Source organism: Phacochoerus africanus, chromosome 15 (genome assembly GCF_016906955.1).
Source record: "Phacochoerus africanus isolate WHEZ1 chromosome 15, ROS_Pafr_v1, whole genome shotgun sequence".
NCBI lineage: Eukaryota > Metazoa > Chordata > Mammalia > Artiodactyla > Suidae > Phacochoerus > Phacochoerus africanus.
In genome coordinates, this window is record NC_062558.1 from 132,709,068 (window position 1) to 132,731,209 (window position 22,142).

General features: G+C 46.6%; 1 protein-coding gene across 1 annotated transcript in view; it reads left to right on the forward strand.

Annotated features, from left to right (window-relative positions):
• LOC125117012 (deleted in malignant brain tumors 1 protein-like) overlaps positions 1-22,142 on the forward strand; it is an 86,742-nt gene that overhangs the window by 16,196 nt on the left and 48,404 nt on the right. The window contains exons 5-11 of the mRNA XM_047762688.1: positions 2,667-2,999; positions 12,464-12,781; positions 14,205-14,231; positions 15,601-15,945; positions 16,070-16,141; positions 16,776-16,814; positions 20,900-21,037. Of these exons, the coding sequence (XP_047618644.1) occupies positions 2,667-2,999; positions 12,464-12,781; positions 14,205-14,231; positions 15,601-15,945; positions 16,070-16,141; positions 16,776-16,814; positions 20,900-21,037 (1,272 nt within the window). The remainder of the gene's footprint in view (positions 1-2,666; positions 3,000-12,463; positions 12,782-14,204; positions 14,232-15,600; positions 15,946-16,069; positions 16,142-16,775; positions 16,815-20,899; positions 21,038-22,142) is intronic.

Genomic DNA, 22,142 nt, shown 5'->3' on the forward strand with positions numbered 1-22,142 from the left:
CAAGGGAGATGGGATTCTGCTCCACGGCTGCTGAGCTGGTTGGAGAGGGTGCAGCGCTCCTGCTCTTTGCTAATAGCCGCGTTCCTCCCCCAGCCCCTGGCAGTCGCCACCTTGCGTTCTGTGTCTGTGGATATACCTGTTCTGGGTATTCCCTATAAGCCGCATCATACAATGTCTGTGGCCTTTTGTGTCTGGCATGAGGTCTTCAAGGCTATTTTCAATGTTAAAAGTAAAATGCTCTAAGTCGAGTGAGCTTGTATTCAGCAAATTGAATTCTTCTCCTGAACAGGTGGAAAAAATCCTTCTCTTTCCATTCAGTGTTAATACGGAGTCATTTCCCTTGTATTGTTGCCTTCCCAACAGCTCTCTCACCTCCCACCATCCCAGAAGACGTTAACCACCCGATCACATCATCAGGTGGGTCCATGAGCCATGAGTTAAAACAAGGAAAAATGGATGTGATGCCTTGTATGTGCCACTTTCCCCATTTTAAGCCCATAGGAAGGATGGGGAAATTCACTACCAAGGGATCTGGGGACGATGTGATGCCCAGTGTCACCTTCAGAACCAGGTTTTAAGCTCCAGTGGACAAGGGTCTTATCTGCCTTTCTCATCATTGTATCTCTAGCACTCATCACCATGCTTGGCCCATTATAGGCCCCCAGGGAACGTTTATTGAAACAGTGAATGACTGTGGACAGGCTGTCTGATCCCTGTTGGGGAAACTTGGGTCTTGGTTCAGGGCAGTCTCCCCAGACCGAGCAGAGTGAAGGCAAATCCTCCTGCTCAGGAGACACTCAAGGCATGGCTCTGGGAAACGCCAGTAGCCCCTCTTGGTACTAATATCCCTCCACAGAAAGAAGCATTAGGGTTTCACGTGGGAGCAAACTAATGAAGCCAATTTTAACAAATTTTATTTTTCAGAATCAGCAGAGAAGGAAAAGTCACCAACGACCCTATCAGGTATGGCAATGACTTCATCATGAGTCCTGTAAAGAGACAGCCTTAGCCTCCAGACGGCACATGGGAGGTCCTGTCACTGGGTTATCCTCTGCGGGCTCATCCAAGAGAACCAGGCTGTGTGTGAATACTATGGTTTTTAAAACTTTTGCCCCTGCAAAACCTGGAGCTGATAGAGGGGTCAAAGGGGGCAAGGCATTTGAGGGCAGCAAGGTCACACTTAGGAGTTTTGTTTGGTTTTTGTTTGTTTTTTTAGGACCATACCCATGGCATACGGAAGTTCCCGGGCTAGGGGTTGAATCAGAGCTCTAGCTGCCAGCCTACGCCACAGCCACAGCAACACCGGATCCTTAACTCACTGAGCGAGGCCAGGGATCGAACCTGTGTCTTCATGGATGCTGGTCAGATTCATTTCCACGGCGCCTCAAGGGGAACTTCACACTTAGGAGTTTTCTATCAGCATCCTGAACTTGACACTGCCCTAGCAACCGGGTTCATCATGAGCTTGTGGCCAGTCCCGACGTTCTGGGAAGGTGTGGCATAGCTGGTGGCTGTCCGCCAGCTGCCTCTCAAGTCCTCTTCTGAAGTGCCCTTGTGTCTGTCTCGGAAGAAGTTTCTACCCTAATCACCGTCTCTCTATCATTCTAGCTCTACCTGTGGCCAACCCACCATCTTCAAGTCACAGAGCCAGGATCCCAGGGCCCAGCCCATCAGGTCAGAAACCTTCCTGGCAGGAAGTGTCATGGCTCTCGTGAACCCCTGGGGAGATTCTCACAGCGCAGAAAGACCCTGGGGAGCTGTGCAGTTGGGGCCTCCGGGGTGCTGGGGAAAGACCATGGTAAGAGGGAATAGGGTCCCCGCCCCCAGGCCTGGGGCGGAGCAGCTGGGCCTCCCAGAGGCTTTGAAACCTGATCACCTGATCAGGCTCACTTTTCTGCTGTTCCAGAGAAACAGTTTAAGAACATTCGGGAAGTAAGAAAGCAAATAACCACATCCCCTTTACCTGGACATGACTGATGCTTGCATTTTATTACATTGGTGGTCCAGTCCTAGCAAGAAATAAAACGTCATGGATAAATTTAAAGTTCCCCAAATCCCCCAGTCCCAGGCTCTGCTCTTTCCCTCCTCAGAGACAGAGGGTCTCTTGAATTTTGTGTATAGCTTTATAGTCCATTTTTAATATTTTTACAAATAAGTTAGGGGATCTCATTACAATATTTGGTTTTTCTTTCGCACAGATTCTATAAATCCCGACATATCATTTAATACCTTTTATTCTTTACTCCATGCACATTGTGAGGTGGATCCAGGTTGATATGCACACATATACATATGTATGTATTTAAATATATATAAATGTATATATGCGTATACATTTCCCTACTTGTAACTGCTGCAGCGTTACATTTTTTTTTGAAAAACCATTTGTTTCATTTCCCCACTGATGGAAATACACGTTCTTAATTGTTCCCGTCTAACCTGCTGATGTCATGTCCCAAAGCACCGAATGCATACTCTGCCGTCTAACCCGCTTTGTTGAGTGACTCGTGCAGGACACATCACACAGGAGTGTGATCGTAAGGGAGCATGTTCCTAGAACCTTCTTGCACGTGTGGAGTAAAAAGAGTCCCTTAATTTGTAAGCCAGGCAGATGGGCGAGTCCAATAGGTAAGTTTCAAAACCTCACCTGGACTTTCTTTCCCCAGAAGCCCAGCCCGGGCTGAGACTGGTGGATGGCCCAGGAAGATGCTCTGGGCGGGTGGAGGTTTCCTACCAGGGCACCTGGGGGTCGGTGTGTGATGACGGCTGGGGCCTGGAGGAGGCGCAGGTCGTGTGCAGACAGCTTGGGTGCGGCCTGGCAGTGTCCGCGCCCCCGGGCGCCCACTTCGGCCCAGGCCTTGGAAAGATCCTCCTGGACAGTGTGCACTGCAGCGGCGAGGAGAGCCACCTGGCCCTGTGTGCCCACGACGCCTGGTTCACTCACAACTGTGGACACGAGGAGGATGCCGGAGCCATCTGCTCGGGTGAGGGGGCTTCGAGTTTTAAACGGCTCGTGGGCAGAAGGGGTCGCTCCAGAGAATGAGCAGCGAGGCCAGGGCCTCCTCCCGGAGGCAGGGGGTGTCTGGTGGTTTCCTCTCTTCAACTAATGGGTTCTCTAACCCCAGGCCCTCCCCTCCAGGTAATACTGATTTGGGCTCTTTCTGTGTCCTATTCGACCACCTCCTGGTTCCATCGGGCTAATGTCCATTCCATGTGATAGCAATGGAATGCAAATGCCTGTGTTCAGTCAAGCTTTAGGCAATTTGCAGAGGCTGGTTTGCTTGGTCCATATCCCCTGAAGCCTCAAAGGTTTCCTAGTCCATAGTCCAAGCTATGTAACAGATGGAAGTTAGAACACAGACACGTGCAGTGCTGACCTCCTCTCCTCCCCCCAAACATGCTAATCCTGGCCTGAATGGCCTCTCTTCTGAGCAGCTGCCAGAGGGCAGGTTCCAGGCACCTGGGTGGCTTGGTGGAGAGCTCTGCCCTGAGGTGCCACATCAGCAAGTTAGCCACCTACCCTATCACATGGTGCAAAAATCTTCCCCAGTCAGAACTCAATGACCAGACGTCCACAGGTGTCCAGGGCCGTTGAAGGAGTGTAGTTAAGTCATTGACTTTAGGATATAGTTTCTATGACTGTGCTCGCTAGTCTTCACAAATCACTCATTTGAGAGAAAATTACCACTTTCCCCCTGGAGTTTGTGAGGCTTGATCCTTCCTTATAGCCAAAGAATGGCATCAGTTGAAACTTTAGACTGAGGCAGTTTTAGAGTACTTTTGCCACTAGGAAAAACCATGGGACCATTTCAGTCATTTCTTTTTATTCTAAAGCAGCGGGGGGTTTTTTGTTTTTTGTTTTTTGTCTTTTTGCCATTTCTAGGGCCACTCCCACATTATACGGAGGTTCCCAGGCTAGGGGTCTAATCGGAGCTGTAGCCACCAGCCTACGCCAGAGCCACAGCAATGCAGGATCTGAGCCACGTCTGTGACCTACACCACAGCTCATGGCAACGCCGGATCCTTAACCCAGTGAGCAAGGGCAGGGATCGAACATGCAACCTCATAGTTCCTAGTTGGATTGGTTAACCACTGAGCCACGATGGGAACTCCTAAAGCAGCATTTAAAAAAAAAAAACTTTAATGTGCATCAGAACTACTCAGAGGGTTTATTAAAACACAGACTGCTGGGCTATACCCACAAAGTTTCTGAATCAGTAGGGTGGGATGTGAGAATTTGCGTTTCCAAGTCTGGGATGGTTATGCTGCTGGTCTGGGAACAACACTTTGAAAACCACTGTCTGAAAACAAAATACAGAAGGAATCTTTCTTATCCTAATAAATAGAAGCAGAATTATCTTCTTCATCATCATCCTCGTCACCATCATCTTCGTCACCATTGTCACCACCATCATCATTGTCATCATCATCACTCTTATCACCATTATCACCATCATTGTCATCATTGTTGTCACCATCATCACCACTGTTATCCTCAAGACCATCATCACCATTGTCCTCATCACCATCATCACCATTGTCATCATCACCATCACCACCACCAGCAATGTTATCCTCATCACCATCATTGCCATTGTCCTCATCACCTTCACCACCACTGGTATCCTCAGCACCATCATCACCATTGTCATCATCACCATCACCAGCAATGTTATCCTCATCACGATCATTGCCATTGTCCTCAGCACCATCATTGCCATTGTCCTCATCACCTTCACCACCACTGGTGTCCTCGTCACCACCATTGTCGTCATCACCATCACCACCACTGGTATCCTCAGCACCATCATCACCATTGTCATCATCACCATCACCAGCAATGTTATCCTCATCACCATCATCACCATTGTCATCATCACCATCACCAGCAATGTTATCCTCATCACCATCATTGCCATTGTCATCATCACCATCACCACCATTGGTATCCTCAGCACCATTGTCCTCATCACCTTCACCACCACTGGTATCCTCATCACCACCATTGTCGTCATCACCATCACCACCACCAGCAATGTTATCCTCATCACCATCATTGCCATTGTCCTCATCACCATCACCACCACTGGTATCCTCAGCACCATCATCACCATTGTCATCATCACCATCACCAGCAATGTTATCCTCATCACCATCATTGCCATTGTCCTCATCACCATCACCACCACTGGTATCCTCAGCACCATCATCACCATTGTCCTCATCACCATCACCACCACTGGTATCCTCAGCACCATCATCACCATTTTCATCATCACCATCACCAGCAATGTTATCCTCATCACCATCATTGCCATTGTCCTCATCACCATCACCACCACTGGTATCCTCATCACCACCATTGTCGTCATCACCATCACCACCACCAGCAATGTTATCCTCATCACCATCATCACCATTGTCATCATCACCATCACCAGCAATGTTATCCTCATCACCATTGCCATTGTCCTCAGCACCATCACCACCACTGGTATCCTCAGCACCATCATCAGCATTGTCCTCATCACCTTCACCACCACTGGTATCCTCGTCACCACCATTGTCCTCATCAACATCACCAGCAATGTTATCCTCATCACCATCATTGCCATTGTCCTCATCACCATCATCACCATTGTCATCATCACCATCACCAGCAATGTTATCCTCATCACCATCATTGCCATTGTCCTCAGCACCATCACCATCACTGGTATCCTCAGCACCATCATCACCATTGTCCTCATCACCTTCACCACCACTGGTATCCTCGTCACCACCATTGTCCTCAGCACCATCACCACCACTGGTATCCTCAGCACCATCATCACCATTGTCATCATCACCATCACCAGCAATGTTATCCTCATCACCAGCATTGCCATTGTCCTCAGCACCATCATTGCCATTGTCCTCATCACCTTCACCACCACTGGTATCCTCGTCACCACCATTGTCGTCATCACCATCACCACCACCAGCAATGTTATCCTCATCACCATCATTGCCATTGTCCTCAGCACCATCACCACCATTGTCCTCATCACCATCACCAGCAATGTTATCCTCATCACCATCATTGCCGTTGTCCTCATCACCAGCAATGTTATCCTCATCACCATCATTGCCGTTGTCCTCATCACCATCACCACCACTAGTATCCTCATCACCATCATCACCACTGGTATCCTCAGCACCATCACCACCATTGTCCTCATCACCTTTGTCGACATCACCATCACCACCACTGGTATCCTCAGCACCATTGTCACCATTGTCATGGTCAGTACCATCGTTATCAGCATCATTGTTACCAACACACCTGTCATCACCATTATCAACAAAAACTAGTCTATCTGGTAAGTTGAACTTTTTATTTGTGAGTCACTTCCTTGGTTGTTTTTAATTTATGTGTTTTTATGGTTATATGTATTCAAAGGTAAACATCCAAGCAAGAATATTTAAGTAAATTTTTAAGATTTATGCAAAAATTTGGATATCTAGTATTTTGCAAATAAACAAGTGTCTTTGGATGAATAATTTTTTTGTGTATAGCTAGGAGCCTGAAGTGGCATTCACGGCCTGCTCTTCGTCTGTGAGCCACTGTCCTCATCCAAATTTTCATCACCTCTTCCCACTTGGATGAACTTGGACTTCTCCTGACTCCCCTGCCAACAGGCACCCAACACTCCAGTCCATTGTTTGTATTCAGTCAGAGTTATCTCTTTTTAAAAAGTTAGGTCTATCAGGATATAATTAACCTATAGTGAAAATCATCTTGTAGCTCAGAGAATTTCGCTAAATGATTAGTCGTGTAACCATTACCACTCTTAAGATATATTACGTTTCCGTTACCTTAAAAGTTCCCTCTTGCTCCTTCGTAGTCAGTCCCCTCTCCTGACCTTCAGACCCTGGCAACAAGCAATACGATTGCTGTTTCTATAGGTTTGTCATGCCAGAATATTATATAACATATTAAAATAATATGCAGTATTTTGTGCTGAGCTTCCTTACTTAGCATAATATTTTTGAGATTCATCCATTTAATTCCATGTATCAGGCATCCATTCTTTTTAATTGCTGAGTAGTATTCCAGTACCTGGATGTACCAGAATTTGTTTATCCATTTATCACTTGATGGATATTGAATTTATTTCCAATTTTTGACTCTTATTAAGTTGTTAAAAACATCCACAGACAAGTTGCAAACAGTTTTCCCAAGCCACTGTTGCATTTTGCATTCCCATCAGCAATGCTTGAGAGTTACAGTTGCTCAGCATCTTTGTCAACACTTTGGATTATCTGGGTTTTGTCTGGTCATTGTAGTCTCGTCTCTAATGCCATAGTGGTATCTCTTTGTGGTTTTAATTTGCCTTTCCCTAATGACTGATGATACTGACATTTTCATACCTTATTTGCATCTCTTCTTTGGTGAAGTGTCTGTTCAAGTCTTTTATTTTATTCTTTTCATTTTAAGCTGGGTTGTCTTACTGTGTTCTAAGACAGGTCTTTATATATTCTGGAAACAAGTATCTTCTTAGTTATGTGCTTTGCAGATATTTTTCCCAGCCTGTGACCTATCTTCATTTTCTTAAGTGTTTTTAGAAGAGCAGAAAATTTAAATTTTAATTTTAATAAAGTCTAGTTTACCAGGTTTTTTCTTTAATGAGCTATACTTTTGTGTTTTATCTAAGGAATCTTCATGTAACCAAATATCTCATGTATTTTCTCCTGTTTTCTTATAGAAGTTTTATAGTTATAGGTTTTTCTCTTAACTCTGTTAATTCATTTTTGTTGTTTTTTAAACATGGTTCAAAATATGGATCAAAGGATTTTTTTTTTACATAGAAACGTCTAATCATCCCAGTTGAAAAGGAGCTTCTAACTCCACTGAAATACCTTGGCACTTTTGTCAAAAATAAAAAAACCATTAATATAGGAGTCTATTTCTAAATTCCCTTTTGTTCCACTGATTTATATGACAGTGCTCCTGCCCACATCACACTGTCTTGATTACTGCAGCTTTAGGGTAATCTTGAAATCAGGTAACACCAGTGCTCTGAGTTTGTTCTTTTTTCCTCTTTTAAAAAATTATTTTGGCTGGAGTTTCCTTCGTGTCGCAGTGGAAACAAATCCTACTAGGAACCATGAGGTTGCAGGTTTGATCCCTGGCCGTGCTCAGTGGGTTAAGGATCCGGTGTTGCCGTGAGCTGCGGTGTAGGTCGCAGAGGCAGCTCTGATCTGGCATTGCTGTGGCTGTGGGGTAGGCTGGCGGCTACAGCTCTGATTAGACCCCTAGCCTGGGAACCTCCATATGCCACGTATGCGGCCCTAAAAGGACAAAAACATATATATATATGTATATATATGTGTGTATATATATATATATATATATATATATATATATATTTGGCTAAGCTAGTTCTTTTTCTTTCTTTTCTTTCTTTCTTTCTTTCTTTTTTTTTTTGGTCTTTTTAGGGCCACACCTATGGCATATGGAAGTTCCAGGTTAGGGGTCAAATCAGAGCTACAGCTGCCGGCCTACACCACAGCCACAGCAACTCAGGATCCAAGCTGCGTCTGCAACACCAGATCCTTAACCTACTGAGCGAGGCCAGGGATGGAATCCTCAACCTCATGGTTCCTAGTCGGGTTTGTTTCCACTGTACCACAAAGGGAACTCCTTCTTTGTCTTTCTGACATATAAAATTTTAGAACCAATTCTCCATTTGTACAAAAAAAATGTCTGCTGGGATGATCCAAGTGGATTGCATTAAGTCTGTGTATAAATTTGGGGGAAATTGGCATTGTAACAGGATTGAGTTTTCTGATCCATCTGCACAGAGTATCTCCTCATTTGCTTAGGTCTTTGTGTCATCAATATTGTGTATTTTTCCACCTGCAAATTGTGCACTTGTTTATTGGACTTATCATAAGAATTCTGTAGTTTTTGATGCCGTTGTGAAAGGTATTTGTTACATTTTCTATTTCAGTATTTATTTTGTGGCTAGTGTGTTCATTTTCCCCCCAATAATGAAATAATTGAAGTGAGGATATTAAGATCACATTTCGTTTACTTCTTAGTTTATGAACCTCATTCTTGTCTTAGAGATTTGACTCCCAGTTTTAGAGATCAGGAAACCGATGCTCTTTTGTACGTAGTATGTGATGGACTAAGACATCCCAGACTTGGCGATCAGGTCTGCAGGCTGGACATTCACTCAGCCCTTTAGACGTGCCTTCTTGTGTTTCACAAGATACCAGACTCCGGTTTCGAGGGCTGGCTAGCCCTTCCCCGCTCAGCTTTAGTTTGCTTCTTTGTGTTACTGTTCATGCGTTCTGTATACTCATCACTAATCGATGTTTTCTTTTCTCTGTAGCTGCTGAAATAACGGTTGCCCCCATCACCTCTGGGGAAGAGCAGACACCAATAGGTACAAAAATATGCAGCTTTTTAAAGTTAACATCAAAACTTATATTCTATGTACTTATTCAAGTTTACAAGTAACTTCATATTTCTAGAAATAAGAACAAACATGGAAATTTAGTGTTAAAAAAAAAAATGTTGCTAGGAGTCTCTACCCCTACCAGGACCTTCGAGGTACTCAAATAAAGATGTTTATTTTTTATATGAACTCCCAGAACCACTAGTTCCACAAGATGTTAAGATGAATCTCCCTCCCCCCACTCCACACACAGACACACACACAGATTCTATGGTCTCATGAATTTAGGGAACATTGCATTAAACAAGTTAGGTTTCTTTACTGCAAGGTATCTAGAAGCCTTTAATATGCAACCCCATAAAATCCCCACCAAAAGTCATGCTTATGAAATGCACTTGACCCCTTTTCTTCATGTACCCTCTCTTTGGAAGTTCTCTGTGTAATACGATTAAGGGAAAAGGGAACCCCAGGTGTGTGGGATTAATGCATATGCTACCACAGTATTCTAATCAAATTAAAACAACGTAGGACCTCATCTCCCTGAACATGTAAATCTGGGTTGCTGTTCCCCAGGACCCGTGCTACCTGCAGCCAGCTCTCCCTGCCCCTTCCACCTGCTGAAGTCCTATGGTGTCTTCACGGCTCCCCTTCTGCAGGTAGCTTCCTCTGGTCGCCACAAGGAGACATAGTCTCTGTATTTGTAGCTTTTCTGTTGACGTCCCTCATAATCCACTTCAGATGATAATTATTTGTGCATTTATTCTAGCTTCTGACTGAGTTAAAAGCCTTTGAAATGCAGATATTCTGTCTCACTTTCTTTGCACTGACTATTTTAAAATAAATGATGACACACAGCATTATTAATTCATAAATGCTGCCTTCATTTCCTTTACATTCTCTTAAATATGATGTTCTTAAGGTTTTTTCTGGTTCTTTATTTTAATTAGAGTTGATTAACAATATTATATTATCAATTATAATAAAAAATTTTAAAACTAGGACAAATGTAGTAACGATCACAACATTGTAAATCAATTATACTTCAATAGAACTTTTAAAAAATGAAAAAAAAAAGGAGTTCCCGTCGTGGCGCAGCGGATATGATTCCGACTAGGAACCGTGAGGTTACTGGTTTGATCCCTGGCCTCGCTCAGTGGGTTAAGGATCCGGCATTGCCGTGAACTGTGGTGTAGGTCAATGACGCGGCTCGGATCCCGCGTTGCTGCGGCTGTGGTGTAGGTTGGCAGCAACAGCTCCGATTCGACCCCTAGCCTGGGAACCTCCATATGCCGCTGGTGCAGCCCTAAAAAAAAACAAAAAAAGACCAAAAAATTTTTAAAAATTAAAAAATAAAATAAAAAATTAAAAAAATAAATTAAAAAAACCCATAAGGACTCAAAAAATAAAAGACAGATGTCCCATCTTACAATTAATCATGGAGGTTAGAAGTCCAAAATGACTCTTACAAGAAATTATCCCAACCTTGGAAATCAACTATACGTCAATAAAACTTAAAGAAAGATAACTTAGAGGGCTAAAGAAAAAATTGTATTAGTTTCAGGGGTATAAAATAGTGATTTTTTAAAAATAAATTTACTGTATTCAAATTTATTACAAAATAATGGCTATCTTTCCCTGTGCTGTACAGTATACCCTTGTATCTTATTTATTTTTTTATGTCAAGAATTGTTCTAAGTGGGTTTTTTGGATGTTCTTAAATTTATCTTCTATTTTTAAAAACAATTTATTTCTACGGAGCCAAGGATTTAAGGATAAGTTTACCATGAACAGGAGTTCCCATCGTGGCTCAGCGGTTAACGAGCCCAACTAGTATCCATGAGGACGTGAGTTCGATCCCTGGCCTCGCTCAGTGGGTTAAGGATCTGGCGTTGCCGTGAGCTGTGGTATAGGTCACAGACACGGCTTGGATCCCACATTGTTGTGGCTGTGGCGTAGGCCAGCATCTACAGCTCCGATTGGACCCTTGGCCTGGGAACTTCCATATGCCGAGCGTGTGGCCCTAAAAACACACACACGAAAGTTTACCATGAATATATAATAAATAAATTAAACAATCTTGTTTGATGGTGAGAGTGCCCTACTTAGATAAATCAAAAGAAAACAGAATGCTTTCAGAAGGGTCTTAAAATGAGTCCTTCTAGCAGTGTACTTTGATTCTTTCCACTGTACTGGCTGGCGGTGACCTAGCTTTGTTGTCCCTTCTAGCTGACAGTTTCTCAGAGCCTTCACTGACCACAGCCTCTGAGGCCTCGACACCTCCACCTGCAGGTATGGCTGAGAAATTAAGGGCTGATGGGTAGTGTGGAGAAAGGCGTTTCTCCACGTCGGAGGGCAACCCCAGGCACAGTGGGAGGCAGCCCACGTACACGCCTCGGGATGCAGAGCAATGCTCTTCACCCCTCTGAGTCTCAGTTTCTTCATCCATAAAATGGGAACCCATCCCCCACCACAGGGGGCTGTAAAAAGAAAGAAGTGGTTAAGTTAGTGACTCTCTGAGGCTCTGGCACTAAACTCCCAAACAACTGCTGTCAGCTCCTGTCTTCAGACTCCTTTACATAGTGAAGCCATTAAGACTTATGGGACAGAGGGACCAAGTTGCTCTAAGACTAGCATCCTCTGGATGACAGGGGGTCTGTTTGGCTATGGTCTGCCTACAGATAATCTTGTTTCATATCCCATTATATGTACTGACCTCTCATATTTCTATCCCTGTGCATGGCGAGGGAATAACATAGGTTGTTTCTAGGAGAACCTAGGGATTCTGGAAATTCTATAAAGAGATTTTCACCGTTAGAAGAGGGCTGAAGTCTCACTGAAGGGCCTTGAAACTGAAGATGATTCTGGCTCTTCTTTCTGTATTGGGTGCCTGTGGACGGTGTGATCTTGCATGATTGTAACACAGGGCTATGACCACCTGGAGATTTAAAAGGGCCAAGGGAGACTTCCAGAGGCGGGAAGGTCAGTCCCCAAGTGTCCTCCTTCTTCCTTTTCAGGGGCCTGGATGGCCGTGAGGCTGGTGGATGGCACGGGGAGGTGCTCAGGCCGCGTGGAGGTTCTCGTCCAGGGCACGTGGGGGACCGTGTGTGACGACCTCTGGGACCTGGCCGAGGCCACCGTCGTGTGCCGCCAGCTGCAGTGTGGCCAGGCTGTGGCGGCCCCCATGGGAGCACACTTTGGGGCAGGCTCTGGGAAGATCGTGCTGGACGACGTGCAGTGTGTGGGCAGCGAGAGCCACCTGGGGCAGTGCGTGCCCAGGGGCGGGGCCGGGCACAACTGCGGGCACCTGGAGGACGCCAGCGTCGTCTGTGCAGGTGAGGGGCTGTCATCTCCCAGGATGTCTCTGCTTTTATGCCCCTTCAGACATTTCAGCTTCTGTTGACAATAGGCGTTAGGCAGTTTATTGAAGAATCGATCCTGTATGGTAAGCCTTGTTATAATAAGCCATTCTGATGCCTTTCAACCCTCAGATGCTGATGATCCACCAGCCCCTACTCCCGCCCCAGGGTCTGAAGCTGGTTCCTCAGTGTACACACCCACAGGTAGGTCCTCTGTGCTTGCTCCATTGACTTCCAGTTCCGTTTACCCTCTTTCGCAGTTTGTACTACTGAGAAGATGCTTAAGGGACAACAGAGTTACTCAGTGCCTTTTTACTGTCCCAAGGGCTGCGGATAAGGATAAAGAAGAATAGGACATTTTTCAAAATGGGACGCTCAGCCATCACCTGAAGTTCCTGAGTGTTCCTTTCCCTGCCAGTGATTATTTCTGGGAAATCCAAATTGTATTCCACTGATTCAGGAGTAGAAATCTATCATTAATCAATTTGAAAAGGATCCAAGGAGGTTAAAGCACTGTAAGAAGTATTCATTGTCCAAGTGCATTTATATGCCTGTCAGATGCTAGCAGCCAGGCGGACTCCCTGGTATTGATGTTGGCAGAGCCCCCAAGGATGGAGAAGGCATCAGAGCTCCTGGCACCGAGGCGTCCAGGTGGGCATCATGCCTCCAGCATCTGACGTGTCCAAATCACTATCCTCTCCGGCAGCAGCCACAGCATCTGCAGGTCATTGTTGAAGGTTAAAGCCAACTCCATCAGCACCAACTAAAAATGAAACCACAAGTCAGTTCTGTACACTAGAAATCCAGTATGCTGGGTTAATCGCAGACTTGGACGCTTTAAACACTGATTTGGTCCAACTGACCCCGTATTGAGACAGCAGTAAGATGGTTTATTGGGACTGATGTTTTCTGAGACAAACTGAGGAACAAGAGCTGCTTAGACACCTTGTGAATGTCTCACCTTGGTCAGGTAACACACAGTCTGGATAAATTTGCTCAACACCTAGGGAGAGCCTGAAAATCCCTGCATTGATATGAATGCCTTGTCTCCAGAATTGCACACAACTGGTGGTTTCCTAAAAGGGGAGGAGGTGATGGTGGCAGAGAGATCCCAGGATGGACTCAGGGGCATTCGGAGAGTGCCAGTGTACTGACCACAGGGAATAGTCGAAAGCCTCGTCTCAGAGACTCGATGCCGAAGCTTAAAGATGGGGCCGAGGAGGGCTTCCCTGCCCAAAACTTGGCTGGAGAAACCAGCGGAAGATCCACTGTCATCATTCAGTCCGACTTCTCAGAATGTTCTCGTTGCAGACACTGCCTTTTCCTACATGGTGTCAGGGAGCTCCTGATCACAAGTGATGTGTCCATTTGTACCTGTTTGCAGGTGAGGGACTGTCAGCCACCATACCCACAACGAGCCCTCCCAGCCTTCACTCCGTGCTCATGCCAGCAGGTAATGCCTCCTGTGACTTGGTCAGTGTTGTGCTTCGTGTTTTCTGAGCATCTGGTATGTGACACAATCAAGTGCCCTCACGATAACCATAAAGGAAGGTGCTGTTTACAGCATTTCACTAATGAATCAGCAGGTGGGCAGGTGGCACTGGTCGAAAGACCAGAGTCACACAACTGTAAGTGGCAAAAGCTGGATTCACCCAGATGGTGAATCCGCAACGATCATGTGGTTGTTTCTCATGGTGACGTGGGTCACAGCTACCTCAGGGTCCCAGAAAAGGAAGGTGGGAACAAAGACGGATCGCCTGGACTCTTTGAGAAAATTATATGGAAATGTTACATATGTTATCAAGCTGTCTACAACAGAAAATTTGTTACACTTAAAAGATAGAGGTAAAATGTCAGTTATCAATTTAGATCTTCCATTTTCCCCCTCACTGCCTCATTTGGGCAGAATTGATCTCCTCAACTGTACCTGGGCCTTCTCATTCGCAGATAAGCTCTCCGTGTAATCATTTTTTGCATATTTCCCCAAACATGGTCTAGTACCGTCTTTACAGCATTGCCGGGTATTTGGGAGGATGTTATTTCCATTGTGCAGTTGAGGAAACAATTCTAAGAGAAGATCAGTCTGGGCCAAGCTTTAGATCAGAGAAAGGCTGTCTTCCTGCTGGGAGCTCAGTTGTGCCTCAGCAGGGGGACGCCTGAGCGAGGCTGGGAAGCCATTTGGAGAAAGGGACATGCTTTTTTTTTTTGGCTATTTTAGGGCCGCACCCATGGAGGTTCCCAGACTAGGGGTCGAATCAGAGCTGCAGCTCTGGCCTCCACGATGGCCATAGCAACGCCAGATCCTTAACCCACTTAGCGAGGCCAGGGATCGAACCTGCGTCCTCATAGATCCTAGTCGGGTTTGTTAACCGCTGAGCCACAGAGGGAATTCCAGGACATCCTTTTTTCATAGTTAGTTGGGCAGCTGCCCTTTTGCAGTGCCTTTTCAGCCTCAGTAGGGGCTGCCCCTTGGCCTCTAACTGCTGATCTGACGTTTCCATGAGGCATCTCCTAAATAAGCACCGTCACCAGTGAGCAAGAGACAAGCCCTGTAAAAATGACCTGAGGATGTCCACTCCCAGCACTTTGGGGCTACATCATAGAAGACACGTCCTCCCAATGAGAGCAAATAGAAAAGTCGAATAAAAAAGAAAGCTATGGGGACTATTCTCTTACTGTAGGTGATGAGGATTATGTGACCAAGAGACAGCATTTCTGAAAAATTGAGCTGTTATCACCCACCAACATACCCCAATATAAGAAATCTCCCTGACGCCATAGAGCTGGGTCCCCAGGGTCGCTTTTCCTTAATGTCACCCCAGGTGCCTGGATGGCCGTGAGACTGGTGGATGGCACGGGGAGGTGCTCAGGCCGCGTGGAGGTTCTCGTCCAGGGCACGTGGGGGACCGTGTGTGACGACCTCTGGGACCTGGCCGAGGCCACCGTCGTGTGCCGCCAGCTGCAGTGTGGCCAGGCCGTGGCGGCCCCCACGGGAGCACACTTTGGGGCAGGCTCTGGGAAGATCGTGCTGGACGACGTGCAGTGTATGGGCAGCGAGAGCCACCTGGGGCAGTGCGTGCCCAGGGGCGGGGCCGGGCACAACTGCGGGCACCTGGAGGACGCCAGCGTCGTCTGTGCAGGTGAGGGGCTGTTTCCTTAGCAAGAGCTCATGTCTTTGTTTCCTTCGGGCATTTCCCCATAATTGTTTTCAGAGGGAATTTTGTCCCTGTAGACCTTAGCCTGTGGATTTCTTCTGGCCGTTAGGTGCTGATGGTTCAACAGGCCCAGCTCCAACCACAGAGCCTGAAGCCGCCACCCCTCCGTACGCACTGTCCGGTCAGTCCATTCTTTGCTTGGTTCTTTTGCTTTGTAGTATGTCTCACTAGAATGTTCCCTTCTTAGACCAAGATTGCAGGGTCTTCCACTGCACAGCTTCAGAGGGCTCCGCCCCCTAGAATGCACTGTGAATCGCCTCCTTTTATGTATGTAGAAAACCTCCGATAGGAAGTTCTGGGCCGAGTGTCACTGGCAGGAGAGGTGTTGGTGGCAGAAGGAGGAGCCACAGCATCCTTAAACCCTGACTCACCATCTCTGAGCAGCACCAGGTCAGAGGAATAGTCAGTCAGTGCCTCTTCCTGTTCTTACATCCAAGCCTCACAACCTCCAACCCTTGAGTCACTGGAATTGGCTATGGGAGCCAGAATTTCACTTCTTTAGTTTTCTTAAGCTCCCAAATTAAATGTGTGTATGTGTGTGTGTGTGTGTAAGACAATGCATCAGCATCTGGGAGGACCTGGATCACTGCTCCTTCCCCCCCCACACACAAGCATCCCTCATCCCCGGAGACGGATCAGTGGTCCTGGGAGGGGCCCTGGCAGCATGTCTGTTATCAGCTCCTGGGAGGCTCCTTGTGTGGGTGTGTGGACCTCGGTGCTGGCTGACAGTCCTGTGTCCTTTGTGTGTTTGACAGGTCACCCCTTGGCTGCCATGGCAGGGACGGTGGCTGCAGGTGAGACTTGAATGTCCTTGACTGTTCTGATCATCACCTGGCCTAAGCCCCGAAGTGATTCTCCAGGGAAATCGAGCAAAATGCTACCGCTCTGGACCTGTGTTCCGAGTGACATGTCCAGGGAACTCGCGGTACCAATTCCGTTTCTGTTAGTCAAAGAAACAAGTCCAACCAAGCGAGTGACGCCGGCTTTCTTGGGTTCCCAGTGTGGACACTACATGCGAAGGGCGGTGACAGTAAGGTCACTAACATGTGACCATTAGCACAGCCACACGGCCAGGGCACCATCCACAGGCACCATTTCTTCCTCCCTCTCCGACCATCTGTGTCCCTCTCCATCCTTTCTTTTTCATCTTCCATTTTTTTCCCACCAGCTTTGCCCATATCGTGGGCCTTCAGAATCTCCACTCAGCTTTTCTTAACACCACTTGGAGATGAAGGCTAAAGTAATATAATGCCCAGAGAGCCTGGCTGGCCCTTCAAGGGAAGAGCCAAAGCCAAGTGACCAGAGCCAAGTGAGCGTAGGTCCGATTCTTACAGAGCCAGGAAAGCTGATGGCGAAAGCCATTGCCACAGCTGCCCCCTCTGCTGGGGGACTGAGCATTGGACAGATGGATAGACAAACAGAAGAGCAGATGGAGAAGCAAATGGACAGATGGACACAGAACAAATCAGTGTTGGGGAGGGTGGATGACTCCAGGGCAACTTCTTTCCACTTAGTAGAGGATTTTCAGTGGAGTAATTTTAATAAATTACAAGTGACGGTGGATGGGACACGGCCATCTTCAAAGACCTAGAGGCTCCATGTAAGCTCAGTCTTAATTGTGAGGGTGAAGCAGTTTCCTCATTACTGCTGATGACCTGACAAAATCAAAGCCGCAGGACTCAGCACTGGAGAGTACCCCGGGGAGAGATGCAGGCCGATGCTGAAAATCTGCCCTGCCCCGCAAGCACCTGTCAATGGCACGATTCTCCAAAGAAGTGAGCGGTGCTGCAGAACTCACATACCTTCATGCCCTCATTTCCTAAATTTACGAGAGTTTTTAGACTAGTGATACTTCGGCTACGTTGTAAGACGCACCCAGCAAAGTAATGACCAGTGAAACCGTTTTAGGAAAAAAGAGGTCAACTATAAAATTAGTGAAGTGAACAATACAACCTCTGAAAAGTTCTAAAGTACCTTTGTGTTTGTAGAAAAATCTCAGTGTGGCGGCGTTACTACTGACCCATCTGGAGCCATTAGGAATCCCCCTGGGAATGAAATGCACAGCAGCATAACGTGTGTGTGGGAAATTAAGGCAAACGCATCTGATCGCATACGGCTGGCATTCCCATATCTGAAGTAAGTCGGAAGTACGTCGCTTGCAGGTCCCGTCATGGCTCAGCAGCTTAAGAGCCCAACGTAGTGTCCCTGAGGATACAGGTTCAATCCTCGGCCTCACTCAGTGGGTTCAGGATCCGCCTTTGTCATAAGCTGCGGCCTGGGTCACAGATGCAGCTTGGATCCCCCATTGCCATGGTTATGGTGTAGGCTGGCAGCTGCAGCTCCAATTTGACGCCTAGCCCGGAAACTTCCACATGCCGCAGGTGCGGCCCTAAAAAGAAAAAGGCAAAAGTCCATCCCTTAAGTTCCCCATGTAGTTGAAAATTCCAAGCATTTACTTCCTTGCTTGATTCTCTTAACTATAAGAATCCTTTATGTCTTTTTTTTTTAAGTTTCTAGTTTGAAGTAATTATAGACAAGAAATTATAAAAATACACAAAAGAGTCCATGTACCCCTTACCCCACCCCCCCATTGGTGGCATCTTATATAAATTGTAGAACAATATCAGAAGCACCAAATTCATTATTTACATTATTACAATACTGTTGGCTGGAATACTGACCTTATGCAGTTTTTTACATGTACTTTTGTGTATGTATCTGTGTGGCTCTGTGCATTGTCCCATGTATAAATTCATGAAACCACTACCACAATCTAGAAGCAGGTGGTGTGTTTCACTACTACAAAGGAACGGCTACTTTGGCCTTCACGTTTGTAACCATCCCCGTGCCTGTCCCCACCAGCCAGTCAGCTGCTCTCCATCTTTTTTTTGTTGTTGTTGTTCGTTTGTTTTTTAGGGCCACACCCACAGCATATGGAGGTTCTCAGGCTAAGGGTCAAATTGGAGCTACAGCTGCCGGCCTACAGCACAGCCACAGCAACAGGGTATCCGAGCCACATCTGTGACCTACACCACAGCTCACAGCGACGCCAGATCCTTAACCCACTGAGCAAGGCCAGGGATCGAATCCACATCCTCGTGGCTCCTAGTCGGGATCATTAACTTCTGAGCCACGAAGGGAACTCCCTGTTCTCCATCTTTATGGTTTGTCCTTTTGAGACTGTTAGGTCTGTGGGATCCTACCGTATGTATCCTTTGGACGTTCATTTTTCTCACTCAGCTTAATGCCCTGGAGATCCATCCAGGCTGCTGCGTGTGTCAAGAGTTTGTGCCTTTTCCCTGCTGAGAAGTATTCCACTGGATGGATACCAGAATTTAACTGGTTCCTCCACTGAAGGACTTGGGTTGTTCGCAGTTTTGCTCTTATATGTAGATCTTCTGTGAACAGTCACGTAGAGGTTTTTGCATAAACAGAAGATTTTGTTTCTTTGGGATGAATGATCAGGGGCCGAGGGCTGGTTGGATGGCAAGTGCATATGTAGCTTTTTAAGAACTTGCCAAGCTCTTTTCCCAAGTCCCTTCCCACCAGCAACATGAGACCCAGTTTCTCCACATCCTACCTAGCATTTGCTGTTATGTTTTGTATGAGCTGTTTGTCACTTTTAGCATACAAATCATGTGCATGTTGTGTTAGATATCTGGGTAGGTGGGTTTTTCCCTTTTTTTGGAGTGATTGTAAATGATATTCTTTTTAATTTTGGTTTCCACATGTTTGTTACTAGTGTAAAAATATGATTGGTTTTTGTGTGCTTCCATGAATTTGTAATTAAAATGAAATTCATCTTATATGCTTTGCACAAGGATGGGGGGGCCGAGATTGCGAATATGTGTGTATGTATCCAGCTTGCTGGTTAAAGAGGCAAATTCCAGGAGACCCTTAGACCTAGTAAATCAAGAAAACTTAGGTTTTAATATTGTACACTCTCAAGGTTGCTGTCATTTATAGATGAATGTCTTATGGAAATTAACCTTCGGGAACAATTTAAATTATTTATTACTCTTGAACTTTGCTTAATCAAAATATGACTTGGAACAGACATCTCTTCAGGCTGAGGCAGGGAAATAGTTTTCTGCTTCCAGCATTCTGGACAAAACTTCAGTAAAGAACAGCAGAACAGAGGGCTCCTACAGAGCAAGCTGATCAGGTTTGGTAGAGCACCTCCCTCTGGGCAGGTCAGCTGCCAGGAGCTTGTATGCAGGTGTTTGGACCCCGGACCCCTGTCCTAGTGACTGGCTTCTTACCTGGCCTTGCCCTTGGCCCCTAGCTTTGAGGTCCCCTGCAGTCTCAGGCCGCTCACAGCCTCAGCAGGGATACACCTAGTGTGTCAGACTCCTCTCCCTGTTTTGGTTAAAACCCCATTCCCTTGGGAGTTCCCATCGTGACTCAGTGGTAACGAACCTGACTAGCATCCATGAGGATGTGGGTTTGATCCCTGGCCTCACTCCGTGAGTGAGTGTAAGGATCCGGTGTTGCTGTGAGCTGTGGTGTAGGTTGCAGAGGAGACTCAGATCCCAAGTTGCTGTGGCTGTGGTGTAGGCCTTCGGCTACAACTCCGATTTGACCCCTAGCCTGGAGACTTCCATGTGCCGCGGGTATGGCCCTAAAAACAAACAAACAAACCAAAGAACCCATCCTCTCAGGCAGTGGCTCTCAGAGAGAGTGTGGGATAAAAGGCATCTAGGCCGTGTTTGAATGATGAGAGGCTTTTGATCTGTTCCCAGCCTCTTTATAACTGCAAAGTAGAGTCTGCCTCTGAGATCCGCCGATGAGGAGACTAAGAGGCACCCGGGCGTTTGTTTCCCCAGCCTTGACTGCACCAATGAGTACTTTGAAATCCTGGACGGCCCTCCATCCTCAGCGAGGTCCTTGGGGAGGGCCTGCTCCGGCACCCATCTCACCTTCGTGTCCGCTTCCAACTGCATGACTGTCGTGTATTTCCGAAGCTCCAACAACACAGGGGAAAACTTCATTGCTTATTATCTTTCTGAAACCAAAGGTAAGCACGGTTATGCGCAAGAGTTCAGGGCTGGACTGTCATGCTGGGGGCTCGGGGACCTTGGGCAAGAGATGTGACCTCTCCCTGCCCCAGTTCCATCCCTGTGTAATGGGCAGAAGAAGAGAGCCTCGCTTCCTAAGTTTATTGTGAGGGTTACCTGAAATGACACAATAAAGCACTCAGCGTTGGAGTTCCCTGGTGGCTCAGTAGGTTAAGGATCCAGTATTGTCACTGCTGTAGCAAGGGTTTGCTCCCTGGCCCTGCGAGTTCTGCATGCCACAGATGCAGCTGGGAAAAAAAAAAAAAAACTACTCAGCATGATGATGGCTCTTTGTAAATGCCCAATAATTAGCAGCCTCGTCACAGGCTGTTTATTTTTTTATGAACCGTCTCATTGAAGGCAGCCCTTTAGGAAGTCGTTTCTGAAGTTGCTCTGAACCCAGTATTAGGTGGATGTTTTAGGATCTACAGAAGACGACATGCCCCAGCCTGAGAGAGTCTCATGTACAACCTGGAGGGAGTTCAAGACAAACATGTAACACAATTAGAGGACAAATAGAAGATTGTGGATTAAGGCAAACACGTAGAATATAGCAGGATATCCTGGATTCACGCATGTGTGCATCTCAGCAAAAGACGTTAGGAAAGAGAAACCAGTGTACGTTTATAAGTATTAAGGAAAACATAGGAAACAACCTCAGACTTGTCTTTAAACCTGGCCAGGTTGTGAGCAGACAGGTATGGAGAGGACGCAGCAGGGGAGGGAGGGAGAGTGTGAGCACAGAGATCCGATGAATACGGTGAGCGGAGCAAAGGCAGACAGAGCTAAGCCCGGGGCTTCTGCTGAAGCGCGGTGCACTCACGGTCAGGGAGCAACAGCGACAGTGATCAAGGTGACAGCCGACTTTACCGAATGCCTGTTTTACACCAGGCAACATTTGGGCACTTGACATGCGCTGCCTCCTTTAATGCTTATGCAGACCCACGTGTCCTCCCGCTCCACAGATGAGGAAACTGAGGCTAGAGAGGCTCAGAAATTGTCCCGATGTCACCCAGTGGTGGGTGCTGCACTGTTTGCCACTAAGAGAAAAGAGGCTGAGCTGGT